The sequence below is a fragment of the Python bivittatus genome, unplaced genomic scaffold, assembly GCF_059951505.1.
Source record: "Python bivittatus isolate LINGU-HERP-01145 unplaced genomic scaffold, Pbiv_v1 ctg000850_np1212, whole genome shotgun sequence".
NCBI classification, from domain to species: domain Eukaryota; kingdom Metazoa; phylum Chordata; class Lepidosauria; order Squamata; family Pythonidae; genus Python; species Python bivittatus.
The window spans coordinates 4,314,497-4,326,694 of NW_028277112.1; the positions used below are offsets into that span (position 1 = coordinate 4,314,497).

The following is a 12,198-nucleotide window of genomic DNA, read 5'->3' on the forward strand; positions in this document are numbered from 1 at the left end:
TACCATCTGTGTCCTAATAAGACCGCATTTACATGTCTGTGTCTCCAGTTAAGAATGTAGGCATGGCTTGAATATTTGCCACATTCCTCTCTTTAGCCCTCCCTCTTTTCCCTGGCTTCTACACATTAAAAAAAAATTTTTTTTAAAGGAATTCTTGGAAAAGTTTGCATTTATATTCCAGTCTTTCACTGAACTAACAGGAGTATAGCTTCAAGATGGATTTTCAAATGCTTGAACCAAAGGAGACAGGCTTTAGGTTTAGAGGAGCTCACATCTTATAAAAGTTTCATAGACTTACTATAAGATATCAGATAGGTGCATTATTATGAATCAAAATACTGTGGAAGAATGCTAATAATTAAGTCCAATTCTGAAAAGTTATCCTAGTGAATGAATGATGTGGAAATGTATTCCATTCCCTATTCATGGACGTTCATCCACTAATCTAATTTTACTAATTAAAAACTGATATAAAAAGTAATTTTTATCCTAGATTTTTTGTATATAAATTTACTTAACATGCTGATTAACTTCTTAGTTAAATGCATAATTACTGTTTCTAGTACAATGAAGTCTAACTGATGAAACTCACAAGGAAAAAAACAATAAAATCAAATTCTGTCAATGCTATGAATATTATGTTTAGACCAGTAGAAGTAATTTTTCTTCATGCTATAAATTTTTATTAAAAACTGAATATACATTGTTTAAATAAATTAACTGGCAATTAAATTTGTGCACAGCAATATTCTCTTATAAAACTGAAATGTCTTTTCATATTTGACACCAATAGAGGATAAACTGCAAATTGAATTTCACAATGTTCTAAAATGGATATGTGCAATTGTGCATGTATTTGAACATCTATGGCCCTATAAATAGGCACCCTGATGCAGCACATATACCATACTTGGAATAATGGATGCAAGTATGCCTAAGGGCTGCTTTTGGAATCTGTACAGACTTGCATCTATTGGACATATTAAATACTCTTAAAGACAGGAAAAAGACAATATATCGCAAATGGTAGGAGTAACACTGTTCTAATCATAATTGTGGAAATAATGATTTCATACGAAAAGATAAGTGCTTAGACAGAAGTGTTTCACCAGGTTAGCTGCTCAAACTTAATACATTACAGGAAGAGAGACTTGTCTGATATTTCAAACACTTGAAAGACAGAAATCCTCGAGGCTGTTCTTTTCCTGTTCATATTGATCCAACTGAAAATATTCAAAGGTTACTTGATTGATATGCTTTCCACTTGAAACCAGCCTCAATACAGTGTTGTCACAGCCGATCTTCATTTGAGCTAGTCAAAGAGAAATAATTTAGGTATTACTTTAATTGCTTTCGAAAATGTATAATTATAGATCTTAAACAACCTTAATGGATTGCACTATTATATGCATTTTCAAAAGGTTTGTATGATTTCTTGATACTCTACTGCCCCACTCCAGAAAAAAATTATCTGTATGTGTGGGTAAAAGCAACTTCCACCCAAACTGAGTATCATGCATGAAGATTAGATGTGCATGTGCATTTCTGCTGCAGTGAATATCTGGATATATGATATCCAATGAGGCATCTTCATTCCATATTGAACCACCCATTATTGCAAAGGGAGTAGGGAAAATCTTACTAATACACTAATCACTATCAAAGAGTGCCTTTACACTGATTTCATTTATGGGTTCAAAATAGCATTAAATATTTTTCCTATTCTGGATCCATTGCCCTTACTCTGAAATGGCTTAATCTGACTTCAGTAAGATCAGTGTATGAGCAATTTAATTGACAATATAATGTGATAACAACATATTATTCTTTACAGGATCTCTGACTGGATAGAATAATTCTTGAGGCGTTAATTTAGGAGGCACTGTCCTTATATCAAATGTGTTTGTCTTAATTAATGCCCATTATACCAAATCTGAATGGTCACACAGTAATATGTCAGCATATGAGCTATATTATACTTGATTCCCTGAAAGATAAAATTCACTGTAACTATAAAACTATGGTGTAAAAATAGTAGCAGAAGGCAGAAACAACTGGCAGTGAATGGAACTGAAAGTTTGTGAAGATTTTTTATTTGTTTGAAAGAAAATAGTTTACACATAGCAGTATTTACAACTCTCAGATAGAAAAGAGGAAGTCTCGCTAAATTGCAAGAAAGGGAAAAACACAGAGTAAACTGTGCCTCCCATTTTTGGCAATTGTGATTAGACACAGATAGGGAACAGCAAAAAAGATGTTTGGGGACTACACAAGGTCTTTGTAGTCTCAAGTTTCCCACTTTGCTCTATGGTATTTGTGAGACCATCTTCACATAGCAAGGATGATATTGACTGATTGATGCCCACTCGTGGCTTGAGTCTGCAGCTGAGCAAAACTCTTTCCACAGGATAAGGCTTCATTTTTTCTCAACATGCATTGCTACTCTTCTGTGTTAGTCTCAGTCATGAGAAGTAATAATCCAAAAATAGTATTAAAATAACATGTCATTCCTTAATGCACAGCCTTCATTCCTTAATGCATAGCCAAAAATGCCTGACCTTCCTCATCCTGATAGCCTCTAGATGTGTTGGAAAAAGATTTTTGGGAGTTGTAGTTGCAGTGCATCTAAAGGCCATGAGACTGATTAAGCAGACAGCAGTGCCAGAAATTAGGATGCAGATAAATATCAGAAAAGCTATTTTTTATCTTTAATATACTTTGTCATGCTTTTTTTACTTGAAGAACTGGAAAATCCTAAGCAGTCAGTTTATATAATTATCTTTTTTATACCTATGGCTTCCATACCTGGGCTGCCAAAAGCTGGATGACTATTAGATGAAAACAAAGAATTATCCTCTTTGCTGCCCTCTAATGGTTATCAGGTATTTTGTAGACATGGTAGCCTTATTATATCACTTTGAGGAAATATTTGAATGAGAAGCATTAGCAGAAGAGTTTACCGGGGCCACTGAAAGAATGGCAAAGATCAGCCAAGGGAAGCATCTTAGAAGGGTCTAACCCGTTTCCACCCAGCAACTCCATAAAATCTCCAGCGCTCCTGCAGCCTGCAGTTGGTTTCTGTGTACAAGGAAATGCAGAAGGACATGGAACCATGTTAAATGGATAATTTAAAATGCAAGTTTATTTTAGTAAATGATACGTATGAGATCATGCAAAATAAGTGTGTTTTAGTTTTGATTACTGAAGTTCTCTTCCAATTTTTCCAAAGTAGTTCAAAATGGACTTGTAATCATCTTCCCAGCCCCAAAACACTGACAACTCACAAAGATTGCTATAAGCTCATCAGTGCTCCTTCATGTTAGCCAAGAGGATAGTGCAAAGACTCTTATTGAGATTCCCTGAGCTCCCAGAGATCCTGGGGTAACAAAAATCGACTCACGTCTTCCATGCAAAGGGGAATAAAAGAAACTGCTAGTTTCTATGCATATTGAGCAAGTGAATGTTAAATGAAGTATCACTTAAGGGCATAAAGATTCAAGAAGCTCTTTAAGATTTCTCTCTTTTTAACAAGTTTCTACTTATCAGACGGGTGACTCTGTTCTAAACGCAGAGCTCACTAATGCTGGAAGCTTTTGAACCGCCCAGAGTCGCTCTGCAGTGAGATGGGCAGTGACAAATTTGAAATATAACTAAATAAAAATAAATAAATAAGGATGTAATGAATGGTGGCAGTCCTTGTGCCATTGGCAGAGAGACACTAAGCCTGGATTTTTAACTTGGCTTGAATAAACGATAATTACTTATTACACAACATGCTAAGCCAAAAACAAATAACCACTTTATGGGTTTCTGCTACATGGTAACTAATGACTCTACTATTTATGTCAAACTAGGAGATCTCCCCATTTGCAAGAATATATTTCAGAAAACATTTTGTCAATTTTTATGACCAGATACCTATGCTGAACAGGAGGAGGGAATGTTCAAAATCCACAGATGGGTAGCGCTTTCCAGAGTTAATATCAGACAAATGGTTCTGGTATAAAAATACCGAGACAGGAAACAAATAAAAAAATAGGCCAGATGTGGCCATGAGGACTAGGAGCAAATCTGCTGAATCACATACCAGTGTAGCAGATGGATAATGAAGAAACTGGCAACTCACCTTCAAGTGAAAGCCATTCAGATGACCCAGCCTAAGATCTGATATTTTTATCACTGCTGGGTAGATAATGGAAAAACTGCAGTTCCGATGCTGATGAGGAACAATCATCATAAACCTTCCACTCGGAGTCTGAGAGATGACATTGCAAGCTTTAGTCCAGGGGAAAGATACAGAATTACTGAGTCACAATTTGTTCACTAAAAAGGAATGCAGACTTTTTATCTGAGGTTTTGGGACCAAGACAGATAAGATGCTAATCAGCTGTGCTGAGATCTTCCAACAGTATCTCCCACCCCAAAAATCAGGCATGAGGTTTTAAATTTAGGTCGCAACTACCACACTGGCAGCAACAGAGAATAACCATTGCTTATTTGCCCTACAGTATTTTAATGCAGTAATCTCCCCAAGGTGCTATGTCATCTAGTAGAATAAAAATTCCATAGGGGCAGATAGCTTCTAGTCTACATAGGGAAACATAAGTCTTCTCCTCCAGCATCAAAGTGTCTAACCTGAATTGCTCCCACATTTGCAGGGCAGGGAGGAGGGATGGTAAAAACAAAATCAGTGAGTTTGCCTACTCTTTTGTGCCATGTCAGTTCATCTTTATAAAGGTACACTCAGCCCCACAAGGTAGACCAGGCCCAAAAATCAACTCCACAGAAAGGCTAAAACTACTTTTATTGATAGTGGCTATAATACCAGAATATTGCAAGTCTACTTACTTTAAGCTTTCCTCATTTTGGTAGTAGAATTTTAGGAAGGACAGAGGAAATCATTTTGTCACTGCTGTTGTTAAAGCATTTGTAGCCAATATCTTTGCTAATAAACGGATACTATTTTCAAATCTCCTGGGTCTCCTCCCTTCTCATCTGCATCTTCAGGGTATTTCCTAGAGTATATTTTGCACGCTCTTATTTTACCTTCAGGGAAGAATTCTAATTCTTTATGACTTGTTCTAAAATGCCTATGCCAAATCATACCTAAAGAGCCAGAATAATGGCCCTCCATTGTCATTTGATCATGGCCCAGCAGGCAAAACCGTTGCCCAGTTAAGTTGCAGTACCTAGCCAATCTTGGCTGTTCTCAAAAAACCCCACGGGGTGAACTTGAATGGGAGGCTGCCAGAAAACCTCAGGGCTGGTAGAATAGACTGGGAAGTTGGAAAAACATTGGAGAAGACAGCAACAGCAAGCCCCTGTTTTGGGCAAGAAAACATAGTCATGTCGATTGAGCCTCAGTACCTATAGTATTCCTATTTATTTGTTCATAGCGTGGCTACATTATTCCTCTACTCAGAAATCATAGCCATCTTTTGGGGGTTTTTTTCTTTTCAGAAGATAAAATGAAAACAAGCTTACGGAAAAGATTGGGCTGCTTCTTTATTGTTAATGTGAATCCATTCCCTGCATCTTGAATCCTGAAGAAGATCATTGCAACATTCTGAGATGACCTGATGGTGCTCCTGATAGCTCCAGCTTCACAGAAATCTTTATACCTTTCAGAGGTGGGGAGAGGGTGATCCAAAGAGCTAGGAAACTTCTCACCTTTCAGTATCCAGCCATCAAAAACCTAGAGGGATGTAGTAGTACAGAAGAGAATTAGGATTTATATAAGATTTCCTCAACTTGATGTCTTCCATATTTACTGAGACTGGAATTCCAAGACTGATGACATTCTGCCTCCAAATCCAAAAGCACATTTGTCCATTCAAATAAACTTTGTTCATCATATTTCATATTAAGCGTTTAAATCCAAATACATTGTTTGTAATTGAATTTAAAGCCCTTGGATACTGATCATTATTGTTCATATTACTGATATTATTGGCATCTAATTAGTGGCATTTCAGTAAATATGTATACATTTTTCACTCAGATTATTCCTTTATTATGCTTCCCAGAGTCACTTTTAAATATGATAAATAAATAAATAAATTCCTTTTAGTGAGTATAATACTACTTAATGAAATAAGAAAAGGCGGACTCTTTTCATTATAGAAAGAGCTTCTTGTAAGCACAGAAATTCCCTTCTACCCCATGCTAATCTAAGAATTTCACTAATCTGTTCCACATATGACTTGGCATTAACATCAATTATAAGTCACTACTTCATACACCAATAGTTAATTACTTTGACATTCTCTGTAATTTCCACTTCAAATGTTTTAATAATTGGGCTTAATTATGAAAGAGAGATTTCTAAACCTGACATTTAAACTTGAAGTGGAGTGATCAATATGCAGTGTCACACAGATTCTGGCCCCTTCACTCCAATTCTAGAGATCATGCATTCCCCTCAGTGGTCCTGATCCAAACATTCTTGAGCTGAGCAGCCAGCTATGCATATACCACAGTAGAGGTCCCTAAACTTTGAGAGCTAGAAGACACTTCTGAAGTGTTGTAACCTTGTTTTGGGCACTCTCACAAAATGACCACCAACAAGGGAACCTTGTGAAGATACTTGCTATCATCTCTACCACCTTCCAGACCAACTCACTTTTGATTTCTCCTGCCACCCAGGCAGATGGGTAGTACATTTCCATGCAGAGCTCTGGGCTATGGCCATCTATCATGTTTACTTTCTTTGAATTCTCCCAGGGCCCATGTGAAACCTAGCAATATTCTTGGAGATAAGATAATGCAACTAGCACTTGGCTTTGCAGAATGGCCATTTTACATTTGAAGTTTTTAAAAGTGAATAAAGGTAACTGCTTGTTGCTCTAATCATTCCTGGTTTTTCAGACAAATACAGAAACACGTGAGATACTCCATGTTCCAGATCCAAGGAATTAAAATGTTCACATTACATGAAGTCAAAGAAACAAATGTTTGAATTGAGCTTTAATTATATTCTCTTAGGAATCACTAATACATTCCACTTAAAGCCTTGCAGACAATTAATTTTCAGGCAATAAATGCATGGTGTATGATTGTTATCTATAGGTAGGACTTCCCTTCAGGGTTATGTTTTGGGTAAAGAAGTGGTGTTTTCCTATGCTGCATTTTATCCTAGAAAATGCAATTATTTCTCCAGATAATGTGCTAATGAGGTTGTCGTATGTAACAACTGCCAAAGGGTAAGAAGCTGTCTCCATCTATTGCAACAACAGAACAAAGTTTATTGCAATACTTTAAACTCTGGTAAATGTATAAAGTATTATGATAAATTGATAATATCCTTCCCATAATCACACTTTTCTGTGGCCTGCCAGCCTGCCTGCTTCCTTCCTCATTTATATTTTTATTGCCTGCAGAAACTCTAACAATATTTTGTTAATACTTTATCTCTGTGATCTTAAATACTTAATTTCCTTATTGAACATAATGTATTCCCTGCTGAATCTCAAACTCATGAAAGGCAGTGTGGTACAGTGATTGAGGATTGGGCTACTACTGATGAGACCCAGGTTCAAATTTCTGCCCAGCCACAACTTATGGGCTGACCTTGGGCCAACCTCATGGCTAGCCTATCTAGCAGGCTTGTTGCTAGAAAAAAATGGAAAAGGCACCCTTGAAAAAAGTGGAATGAATAAACAAAAATGAAATCCATGGTACAAAGTAGCAAGGCCATCAGAAGCAGACTGTAGAGGAGAGATTTTGGACCAAAACCCGACCTCATTCTACTCACCACATTTGGAAACCTTGAAAGAGAGATCTGAATCATTACCTTCTATTTTGATTTATTGACATTACTAGTGCCAAATACATCCTCTCTTTTAAAAAAAGAAAAGTTAACTTGTGGTGTGCATTCCCCCACGTCATCCCCGTTTGCCATAGTAACTCTCAGTCTGTGGAGAATCTCATACCTTCAAGAAATCTCCAGCTTGACAGTCAATGTTGACAAAATCAAAATCTATGCTGAGGAACTCCTCTGGTTCTCCTATGAAGAATGTAGCACAATGTACCTGGGGCTGACCTGCGGTGAAGGTGAACTGCCCTTCTATACTTAGCATGTCAAGGCATCCTGCAGATGAGAATACAAGCAAGTAATTCCTTTTTCTTAGGAGACGAATCTCTTTTCACATGTTGGTCTCAAGGGCAGGGAGCATTACAGGGAGAAGCTATGTGCATACCAAATGAAAGACAAGCTTTTGTAAAATACTTTGAGTGACAATAAGGAAAGGGGGGACAATTTTCTGCCATCTGGATGCAATAAGCATACAAAACTATTGGAAGCCCTAAAAGAAGCACACACACCCCAATCTAGAAACAAATGGAGAACGTTTGCAGAACTATTCACTTTATATTACTCTCTCAACCACTACCACTGCAGGTCTCAGCCCCCTGTCCCCACCCCAGTAATAAGATCCCCAGACTCCAAAACTTTCTCACCCCTGGGCCCTCTTCCTAGTTTTCTACTGTCATTTTTAAATCTCATCAGACAAATCGCTTCCCTTTTCCTTCCCTTCCCCTTCTCTCCTCTTTCTTCTCCATATGGGTTTGAAAGTTCATGTGAGAAGAGCCAGGGGGCCCATTCATCCGTCCTTCCTCCCCACTCCTTTTCTAACCCCAATCACACTGTCAAAAACTATTATAGACAAGCTGCTCTACCAGAAAACAAAAGTCCAAGGTCCACAGTTGTATAATGCCTTTATTAGGATTAATTAAAATGACATAAAAGAATGTGCAAGCTTTTGAGTTTTTCTTACACTGAGCCTGATGCTTCCAAAATGCAGGATAGAGAAGCAAGAAAATCCAAGGGGCAAATTTTACAGCTCTCAGGTTAGATACTTAGTGGGCTCTCTGTATAAGGTTTCCAAGAACAATTGTACAATCATTTATCTCTGTAAAAATGGAGGAGGCCAGCAAGAAATCATAGCTTAAAGCTATGAGATATTTGAACTGTGGCTGTCCTGTTCTTCCTCATGGAAGAAGCAGGGGGAAGTTTCTCTTCCTTACTTTCTCATTCTGCTTTTATTACAATAAATAGTAATACAGAAATTAGAAGACAAAAACAGTGTGTTTTCCCACTTCTGAGCTGAAATACTTACCATCCATCCTTCAGACATGCAGCAGCATTCAAGGGAGGGGGAGGGAGGGGGAGATGATGAAAGCACCATTGCACCGTGAACTCCACCCCCTTTGTACACGCATTATTATCTCGCATTCATATAGTAGCGGGGTGGGCCTTGCAGTGGAAAGCTGCTGATGTCATTCCGACAAAAGCAGCCAGCTCTTGCAGATAATGCTGCCGATGCTGTCACCACTGCTGATCCCCTCCCTCTCTCCCTCCCTCCACTGCCTCTGTTTCAAATCACTGCAGGTACCTGACATCCCTCCAGAATAGTTGGAATTTCCAACCTTAGACAGGGTAGGAAAAAGGGGGAAAGCACTACTTTAACATGAGGCAGCCAAGATGACTTAAGCTTATCTCACGTACAGGCTAGGAATAGGATGAAGGCAACATCGTGGGAACACAGCAGAACAAAGAGGTTGCTGTGCCAGGATGAGATGCCAGTGGGGAAAGTCCCAAAGTAAGCAATATTACAGTAATGCAACAGAAGACAAACTTTTACACTTTCTTCCCTTCTTCTTTTTCTAGAAGATTTCAAAGTCTGCATTCTGTTACCCACGAAAAACAGACCCAGGAAAAGTATCATGTATCAGTGATAGAGTGGATTCATATATTGTGCTAAGCCATGGTTTGTTTAATCATAACTGATTAAACACTCCACAATTTGCTGGGTTCAGGCAATGCGCTAAGCCATAAAATGTGGTTTACAAACCACAATGGCTCATTCATACGATACACTAAGCCAAATCCACACAAACTATATTACGACTTAGTATAATGTGTAAATGTTGCGTGGATAAGGGTCTTTGTTTAATCCTTGGGATGCCAGTTAAAAGAATGAAACAGAGGTGATATTAAGAAACAGAGGTGATGTCAACAGCCTTTGGAGAACTAACACCAGTGAGAGTGATCAGTGTCGGGCTACATGGCATAAGGTAGCTTTCTCTGTTCTTAAGTTAATTCTTATAGCCAGTGAAAGTTTTCACTTAATTTCTGCAAGGTTTTTCTCTTGCAACTCATCTTATTCTGAACCCCATGTTTACTATTTTTTCCCCTTGTGCCAATTGCTTTCCCTCTTGTTGCACTGCTGAACAAAGGTACTGGGCTAGGAGTGGAAACAGCCTTCATGCTTCATACTTCATGGCCATCGCCTTCTTCTTAGGATAGGCACTGAGATCCTCTCAGGTCCCTCACCACAATCCTCCCTTAAAAGAATTGCTTATGGCATCCTTCCCCAACTTAGAGCCTTGCAGCTGAGTGGTCCAGAGATTTTTGGGACTGAAATCCAATACCCACAGAAGGCATCTGGGGAAAGATGGCTTGGAGTTTTGCTCCCAAAAGGGAGCCGCTCCATCTTAATTTAAACCCAGGGTCAGGAGCAGCCTTTGGAATCTATCTCAGTGTAAGGGTTCAGCACTGGCATGCAGTTTAAGCACAAGGAAGGCGACCATGCTTAAAAATATGTTTAAAGGGATCTCCTCCCAACCCCAAAGAACCAGCTGATATCTCCTAGGAAGCTAGAAGCTAAAGTTCTGCAAGGCCATTCTCTTTGGCCCCTTCCTTTCCTTCCCTCAGAGCACCAGCACAGCACTGCTACCACTATCCATATCCCACCTAACTTTTCCTCCTGTCATATTTCCTCTTCTAGGATATCTTCCTCCACTGGTGGAAATTCCACTGCAAGGAGAACTTCATAATGTTCCTTTCTCTAGTCTAGTTCCAGATGTTATCAATGTTCTCCAGATACAACTGGCAGTCCCCCTTGTCTGAAAAGCATCAGGTTGGAAAAAGTTGGACTACTCCCTCAGTCACAAGCATTCTCTGGCATCCCCCATCCATCAAAGTGAATAAACACACCATAAACCTTTTTGCTTTCTTGCTGGCAGTTCCAAGAGGAGGGATTTCACATTATCATCTCCCTCTGAAATCACTATTCAAAACTTATTTTGGCAGTATTCATGACATCCCACAAACAGGAAGTTCTGATCTCCCCTTTCCAGATAATGTGCTCGTTGGCAACAGAAATACAGTTCAGGAGGTGGAATGCGAAGAGAGCAAGGCATTGGTTCCTCCAGAAAGTTTTCCGGTCCAGCTGATCACCCTCCAAAAGCACTCCGCACCGTTTTTCATCCTGGGACTGGGCTCAAGGTCACTTGAACCCAGGACTAACCTTCTAAGGCCGTCCCTCTGCCCACAGCTTCCCCAGGAGTGGGGAGGGGTTACAACTCCCATCAACCCCGGACATCTGGCGGGGGATCACCATCCCGATTAGCTTCTTCCCTTGCACCTTTTCCACGACTCCCTCAACTCCCTCCCCGCCCGCCCGCAACTCCGCCAGCCGGACGCGGACACGCCGCTCGCCTCCGAAAGAAACTCACGCAGCGCCCGACGGTAGATCTGCTTCCCGGAGAGTTGCCTTTTCAGCTCCTGGTTGAACAGCAGGGCCGGCCCGTCCGCGAAGGCGTCGTCCCTCCCCTGGAGACACAAAAGACAAAAGAGCTCCGAGGGGGGAGAAGAAGGGGCCACCTCGGCGGCCCCGCGGGGCGCCCGCAAGAAGGCGCCAGCGCGCTCTTGGCGCAAACGGGCCGCCGAAAGGAGAGCGCGCGAGCGCAGCGGCCGCCTTGGCGCGGAAGGGGCCGGGGCGGGAAGCGAGGGGCAGTGGGGCGCCTGCTCTACGCTCACCTCCAAGAACCTGCTCTCCCCTCCGAGAGCGGCCCAGAAGATCAGGGCGATCTGGCAGCTCCGGAATCCGACAGCCATGCCGCCTCTCCCGCGCCTTCGCGCCGCGGCGTGCGGAGACCGGGAGCAGCGGCAGGAGCGGCGCCTTCTCTGGCGCTTCCTCCTCGCCGGCTTTCCTGGATGGGTCCTTTTTATAGAGCTGTGGCAGAGGGGAGGCACCCTGTCCCTGACTGATAGGGTAACCCATGGTTACTGGACCTCTGCCAGGGAGGCGACAGAGTGCGCGGTGATGACGGGGCCCCCAAATCCGCAGCTGCACTCGCGCCCCGCTGCTCGCGCGGTCTAGTCAAAACCCCGGCGAGGAGCTCTCCTCGTGCCTC

General features: G+C 40.9%; 1 protein-coding gene across 1 annotated transcript; it reads right to left on the minus strand.

The window, feature by feature from the left end:
* Positions 1-648: 648 nt before the first annotated feature.
* On the minus strand, positions 649-11,996 carry CRHBP (corticotropin releasing hormone binding protein). Its single transcript, XM_088129892.1, has 7 exons — positions 11,822-11,996; positions 11,518-11,614; positions 7,932-8,089; positions 5,485-5,695; positions 4,127-4,275; positions 2,961-3,078; positions 649-1,312 (listed from the first exon to the last, which is right to left on the minus strand). Exons 1-7 carry the CDS (start codon positions 11,897-11,899, stop codon positions 1,164-1,166), a joined length of 960 nt encoding a protein of 319 aa, XP_087986018.1. The 5' UTR covers positions 11,900-11,996; the 3' UTR covers positions 649-1,163.
* Positions 11,997-12,198: the final 202 nt, after the last annotated feature.

Coding starts and splice junctions, on each gene's coding strand:
- CRHBP (XM_088129892.1), bottom strand. CDS start 11,899: ATGGCTGTCGGATTCCGGAGCTGCCAGATCGCCCTGATCTTCTGGGCC. Junction 5,696..7,931: donor AAGCTGGAGATTTCTTGAAG/GTATGAGATTCT, acceptor ACATCCCTCTAG/GTTTTTGATGGCTGGATACT. Junction 1,313..2,960: donor CCATTCTTTCAGTGGCCCCG/GTAAACTCTTCT, acceptor CTCTTTGACTAG/CTCAAATGAAGATCGGCTGT.